General features: G+C 41.5%; 1 protein-coding gene across 1 annotated transcript; it reads right to left on the reverse strand.

Moving 5' to 3' along the window:
• Nucleotides 1-2,573: 2,573 nt before the first annotated feature.
• On the reverse strand, nt 2,574-7,241 carry SUCNR1 (succinate receptor 1). Its single transcript, XM_054983674.1, has 2 exons — nt 7,160-7,241; nt 2,574-4,673 (listed from the first exon to the last, which is right to left on the reverse strand). The coding sequence occupies exons 1-2, from the start codon at nt 7,160-7,162 to the stop codon at nt 3,720-3,722; spliced, it is 957 nt and encodes a 318-aa protein (XP_054839649.1). The 5' UTR covers nt 7,163-7,241; the 3' UTR covers nt 2,574-3,719.
• Nucleotides 7,242-7,471: the final 230 nt, after the last annotated feature.

Genomic DNA, 7,471 nt, shown 5'->3' on the forward strand with positions numbered 1-7,471 from the left:
ATCCAGGGAGTGCCCCTCCCGCCAGAAGGGTATAGGAACCCTGCAACCCTATGGCCTCCCAACTTGCCAGGGCCTTCTGGTCCCAGCAGTGTGTCCCCCACTGCCACCATTTCTTCCTTGGCCTCTTTCCTGGATGTCCCAGAGCCTGCCTGGCTGAAAGCCATCTCCTCACCACTCTCCTAGTTCTCCTTCAGGTCTTGCTGCCTTGGCTTGGGTTGCTGCTGCTTTGCATTGCTGCAGCAGCCACCTCGTCTTTCAGGCCTAGGGTTGTCAGCTCCAGGTTGGGAAATTTCTGGAGATTTTGGGAACAGGACCTGGAGATGACGGGGTTTGGGAAGTGAAGGGGTCCTACCAGGGTATAATTCATAGAGTCCACCCTCCAAAGCAGCCATTTTATTCAGGGGAACTGATCCCTAAAAACAGAAAAACTGGTAATACTTCCACAGCTCTGGGACTTAAGTGTATTATTAACTTCCCTTCTTTTATATTTATTAGACCATTTTACACAATGAATCCGTTGCTTTTGTCTTCAAGTTTCAGAAGTCTAGTGGGAATGCTGGTCCAGCTTCCTGCTTGGAATCTAGGCAAGGAGGAATCTGCAGGGACATTTTGCCATTCAGCCATGATGAGAATTATATGATCTCAACTTTAAAGGCTAAGGATACTTAAAGGGACAGATGTTTCTCCTCTGTTAATATCTTTCCCATGGTACTCACATTCCAGTTACACAATCTTATAGCTGCAACTCAGTCTACTGAAAGACTGAGGTGATAGTTAATAGATGGATTCTGTTTATGAGTCTATGCTTTATGAATTTGGATGTAAGAGACAAGCAGCACTGACCATGGTAGGAGGTCACCAGGGCCCCCCACATGGGGGGAAAGGGTACACTTTACTAGGGCCCAGCAATCCAGAGGGGCCCGGCCCAGTTTGCAATCCATGTTATCATGAGGAAAAAAATTGAGGATGAACTGTAGTTCATGCCTGAAGATATTTATAGAAACAAATGTCTTTGAGCTTTGTATCTATTTCCAGATCTTATGAGATTTGCTGGAACCAATCAGAAGCAGTATTTGAGCAGCAACCTCAAGCAACATTTGAACTACTGGGTCTCCTGAGTCTGTCATATCAAGAACTACTATGGCTGCCAGGCCCCCCGGTGGGGACAGGGAATCCTCCACTCCTGCCCCCTGCCACTATTCACCTGGCTGGCAGAGGGGGGGAGGCAGGGGAACCTCTGTGAGGGTGGTGCAATGATGGAAGTGACATCATCGCGCCACCCTGGGCGCATGCCTGAGAGGCCTGTTCCCCCACTTTTCACATTTAGGGTCCAGATCAGCCCACTGCAAAGTGCAGGAGTGCTCCTGGGCCCTGTGTGATGACATCACTTCCCAGAAGTGATGTAATCGCACCACCCTGGGATTGTGTGCACATGAAGACAACAAGAAAGGCGAGTGCCAAGTTCCCCTATCCCACTGGGAGAGGTAAGGAGAGCTGGCAACCCTAAGAACTACCAGTCCCAGAGTTCCTTGTGCATAGGCAGGAGGGGGGGACACATGGATGGAAGGGCAAATCAAAGCATCCTAAGACTATGGGAGCAAGTATTGCTGCTGCTTCTAAGATTTGCAGGCTCAAAATATATGTAAATGTTTAGTTCACTCACAAACTCACATGTTCCTTGCTGTCATGTCTGGTGGTGGTTATAAAGACAAATCAGGCAGCCAGACATGTAAGGAGGTTTTAAAAAAAGGAACAAAAAGATGCTAAAGGAAACTAATCTAACCTCTTCCAGTTTTGAAAGTCAGACTGTTGTAATCAGGCAACAATATAGTAACTAGGGAAGCAGAGGAACAAACAAAATGATTTCAATACAGAGACTGAGTCTGTGGCAACTAATTTCCAATGAACTTTGTATAGCCCTATTGATTCTTTGCACACTGCCAGTCACTGTGAAAAGAGTTGAAAGAAGTTTCAGGAAACTAGCACTAGGGGTGCCAACTAGACATGGGCATGATCCAAAAAATAATCCCGATTTAGCTGATCGTGATTCCGCGGTGGCGCCAAACTCAGGTACCCAAACCTCACTGATCAAGTCCTGTTTCCGATACAGAATCGGGAATCGGGAATCAGGAAGGCCAATCGGGGCAATTTTCAGTCCGTAATTCCGATCGTGCCCATGTCTAGTGCCAACCACCAGGTGGGCCTGGTGATTTCCCAAAACTATAACTAATCTCTAGATCACAGGATTAAATTCCTCTGGAGAAATCGGCTGCTGTGGAGGAAGGGCTGTATGGCATTATACTTCACCAAGGTCACTCCCCTCCCAAAACAACACCCCTAGGCTGCACCCTCAAACCTCCAGGAATTCCCCAACCTGGAGTTTGCAACCAGGTTTCCCCAACCTGGAGTTTGCAACCTAAGTTTGCAACAGCATGCATCAAAAATTGCAAGTGTTCTACAATGGGGCAAGAATGGTTAAGTCATCTAGCCATTTTGGCTATTTATTTATTTATTTATTTATTTCAATTTACATTCCACCCTCCCTGCATCAGCAGGCTCAGGGCGGATTACAATCAGTATAGTAATTTAAAATACATATAACTTTAAAACCAATAAAACTACATAAATATTTAAAACACATAGCAATAGACTTCTCCAATAACCACCACCCAACCATCTCCAAAGTATTTCATAGGCTGGGTGGGTAGGGGAGCATGTTTTCCTCTAGTCAGCCGGTGGGGAGGCCCAACCAGCATCAACCATATGCCTGGCGGAACAGCTCTGTCTTGCAGGCCGGGTGGAAGGATAACAAATCTGTCTGGGCCCTAGTCTCTTTAGACAGAGCGTCCCCCCAGGTTGCAGCCAGGACCAAAAAGGCCCTGGTCGATGCTAGGCGGGCCTCCCTGGGGCCAGGGACCATTAACAGCTGTTTGTCACTGGATCAAAGCGTCCTCTGGGGCTCATATAGGGAGGGGCAGTCCCGCAGATACACCGGTCCCAGTCCACATAGGGCTTTATAGGGTAATACCAAAACCTTGAATCTGATCCGGTACTCCGGAGTGTGGACTTGCAAGAGAAATTGACTTTGAGGGGGCTACTTCATGATTTCACAATCAAAAGGGCCATAAAAAAAGCTTTAAGTTAACTGGCCACATTGCAGCCAATCTTTGCAGCCACATTGGTACATTAGAATTTTTTTAACACATTGACAGGATATTCCCTTTTTAGTGACCAAAAAGTTACAAAATAGTTAGCAAACTTGTAGGACTCTCAGGCTGGATGTATTATTTAAAAAGGTTGCAAAAGTGGGCATTTTTTCAGACATGAAGAATATGTAACAGTAATTTCACAACTAAAACAAACTTTTTTTCATGGTACATAAGATTGTATGTATAGATTAAGGGAATGTGTTGTTGTGTGTGTGTGTGGAGTGATAACAAGTTTGTACAGGGCCCCAAAATAATGCTTAGTCAATTCTTTGGGAAATAAGACAGGAATAAGTCAGGGTGAGGGATAATGAGGTGGTCTCAAACGATTTAGTGACAGCCTTGTGATAAAGATGTATTTCCTTTTGCCAGCAGAAGCAAAGAGCAGGAGGATCCTTCGTATGCTCAACTCGTTTCCAAAACGAAAAATGAAACATCACTCTCTGTGGTGGGAGGAGTCTGCACTGGTACAAAGTAGGCTTCTGTTCCTAAGCCAGACAGTGACATTTAATTTCATTTGCAATACGATGCAGGTCTTTTAAAGATGTGCCTTACTCTGCTTATCAACATTTCCCTGAAGTGATCTCCCATGAAGAAATAAAAGATGGGGTTAATTACACTGTTCAAAAATGCAACGGGCCTCGTTAGAATGTAAACAATGTTGATTACGTTTCTCGTGCACTCAGAAAGCTCCCATAATTTTATTCGAGAAGCAATCCGAACATTACGCATGATGTGATAGGGGGTAAAAAGCAGTGAGAAGATACTCATAGCCATGATGACTAATGTGAGAGGTTTCTCAAGAGTCAGGGCTGCAGTGAGCTGTGAGCTGCGGCTTTTAAGAACGTTAAGAGTCTTCATGTAAAAAAAGCACATGACACACAAGGGAATTATGAAACCAACAACTGTCAAGATTAGACTGTAGGTTAGACTTGTGTCTGCATCTCCTGAACTTGCGTAGTCCATACATTTGTTAGTGCTGTTGGTCACGTTCTGTACTCTTATGAAGAATAACATGGGCAGCAATTCCAGTGAAACCGAGACCCATATGGCAATGGAGAAAGCAACAGCCACATTCCTTTTCTGCAGAAAATGGTTTCTGAAAGGATATTTCATGAGCAGGTATCTATCAATGCTGATCAAGGAAAGGAAAAGGATGCTTGTGTATAAGTTGGCATGTAGAAGGATCCTGTTGACTTGACACCAGATCATCTTATAGGGCCATGTTCCATTAGAATAACTTGACACCAGCAATGGAAGGGTGCAAAGGAATGCCCAATCAGACAGTGTGAGGCTGAATAGGTAGATGTTGCCACTTTTCCAGTTTTTGAGGCAGAAGACGTAGCCAAAAACAACTATACTGTTGCCAGTGATGCCAAATATGAACTCAAGAGCATACATGGTGGAAAGATAATACTTTTCCAGATATTTTGATATATCCAAGCATTGTCCTGTCCCATTAATATCCTGGAAATGTAAAACTAATGTCAATAATAAGAATAAAATAGTATTTACTTCACTACCTTAGTATTTACTTTACTACTACTTTACTTTACATTTGATAGCAAAGGAGATTATTGCAGTCTCAGATTTCTTCTTCTTCAATCATGTCCAAATATTAGTTAAGCCTCTGATAAACATTTGAGCTTAATGTGCTCCAAGTTGTTGGCATAAAATAAACATCATTACAAAATTCTTTTAAAGGAAATTAGGTCTCAGTTCTCTTTTCATAATGGAAACCCTAACCAGAGTTACTCCTGTCTAAAACCATTGATTTCATAATAAATCTGCACAAGATTACAACATCAGCCTAGCAAATGGGAAAACAAACACACGTTATTCTTAGTATCTTACTATGTTATATGATGTAGTTTTCTGGAAAAAAGATAATTTTTTGAGGGATGTTCTAAAGCAATCAATTAAGAACTATTCTAAGCCCACTGATATCAGTGGACTTAGAAGCGCGTAATTCTGCTTAAGACTCTGCTCTGTGGTTTACTGTGAAAATGGTCTTTTTTGGTGATTTATTGTTCCCAGATCATTTTTCACACATGCATCATTGTTACAATTCTGTACGTAAGTAAGGCAATCCATCAAAATCCATTAAAATAAACAAAAAGTTTGCCATTGACCACAATAGAATATGGATTGCAATTATAGGTATTGTTGCAGTAATATTGAGGACAGGATTCCTACAGACCTTAAAAGTAGGAGAAAATGAACAAAGAGTTGTGTCCCATGAACTGCCAGTGGAAGGTGCTGGCAGTCTAGAATCTCCCCACCCCACCCCACCGAGAGTTCTTTCCATCAGCATCACTAGCTGAAGGTAACAGGTATGTCCGAAGAGCTGCTGTGTGCACATTTCTCAACCTGATCCAGTCTCTATTCTGAATGCCATTGATTAGGACGAGACTGGAAGCAGAATTTCACCATCCCCTCCAGAATTATTATAAGTGCTATTCGAAGTTTTAATCCAATAAATAAATCCAATAAATCCAATCCAATAAAGCCTCAGCTGATACATGCCCAAGCTTAAAATATCGATGATGGATAAGTGAGAACAAATGGTGGACAAAAACAAATATCATGTCAAAGCCTGAGTCTATAAATTCTACTAATCCTCAATTAAGATGTCTTCCAAGAAATTACTTCTGAAGAATCTGTTAAAACACTGAGGCCTTGAAAATAGAATGAGTAGAAATGTGTAATTAAAAGAATCTGCATATTTGTTGAAGAAATGTTTCCCGACCCAAACAACCATGGAAACAAAAAAAAACTCTCAGGCTTCTGCAGCTATGGAGATGTGGTTCCCAGCCTGCATGAAGGCTCCTGCATGAAGATCCTTACAAAGTAGCTCCTGGAACTTCTGCATTACTAGAACGTACTAACCCTAAACAGCCATCTCTTCCCATATTCCCCCATGCACCACTTGCAACCCTCCGGTTATCTGCTCGTTGTCCTACCACTTAGGGGAGCCTGCCTGGCATCGACTACAACCTGTGTCTATTCTTTTGTAGCTCCCTGACGAGGCGAGGGGGACACCATCTCTCAAAATTATTAACAGGTGCTGCAGAGCCATTTTATTTGGTAGGGCTTTTAACAGACTGCAAGTATCTTGTAAGAGGTTTGGGAGGTGGTTTGAGACCAGGGTCGGGGAGTGGGTATTGTACATTTTAATCTGAGATTTGGAATCTGTCTTGAGCCATGTGGGGAAGATGGGATACAAATATTTTAATAAATAAAATCAAATGTTGGATTCAGCTTGACAATGAAGGTACAGTGAAGAGCTTGTATCTGAAGCTCTGACTCTTGAAAGCTTATACCCTGAAAATCTTGTTGGTTAAGGTGCCACTGGACTCAAATCCCAGAGAAATGCTCATTACACCACCAGAAAATTATTCTTACACCTGGATTGCATTCATTTAACTGAGATACAATTGTTTAAAAAACAAATATATTACATGTGTGGCCATATGCTCGTTTTAAATTATAGTGAAACTTTCTCTCATATTACAATAGAGAAGGAAAGCTGTCAATAACACAAATGTGGATACAACTATTGAAATATTAAAAAATGCATGATTGTTGTTCAGGGAAAATAATTTTTACTATGTTTTGTAGAACCACAGCATTCAGGCATTTTCTTAATATCAGCAAGATAAGGAAAACTATCATTTTGAAATTATTAAAGTTTAAAATGTAGACTGAATTGCAAGAAATGCTGAAAGCAAAACTTGTTACATTTTTATCTTCCGCTCAATCTTTAAAATAATAATCAAGTTTAAAATAACTCTTGGATAGGTACTGCATCCTTCAATAATATTATTGCTAACAAATATCTACACCAGGCAATATATCCACAGTCATGGTTACAAATACTTCCAGAGAAAGGTTCCAAAAGAAATTACAAACATCCATATAATAATCTGATGAATGTTCAGTTTACTTCTTACCATTCTGTAGAATGGGTATTGTCTTTTCTAGACACACCTTTACCATGATGTGAAGAAAGATTCCAGCTCAGTAGAATGCAGCTTGGCAGTGCTCTCAATGCCTGATTTATATACTGGGTAGAAAATGGTTAATGATTCAAAGTTTACTGAGAATTTGTGTGAGGTAGGCGTATGGGCAGGTTCAGTGAACAGAAAGTATTGCAAAATTCATCTTGAGTCAACTTCAGAAATAATGGAAATATTATTCTTTGCAATGGTCTGTTCAAAGCAAACTGAATGCATTTATTGTTAAGGGTCCAGCTGTACCCTTTT

This window comes from Eublepharis macularius, chromosome 6 (genome assembly GCF_028583425.1).
Source record: "Eublepharis macularius isolate TG4126 chromosome 6, MPM_Emac_v1.0, whole genome shotgun sequence".
Taxonomy (NCBI): Eukaryota; Metazoa; Chordata; class Lepidosauria; order Squamata; family Eublepharidae; genus Eublepharis; species Eublepharis macularius.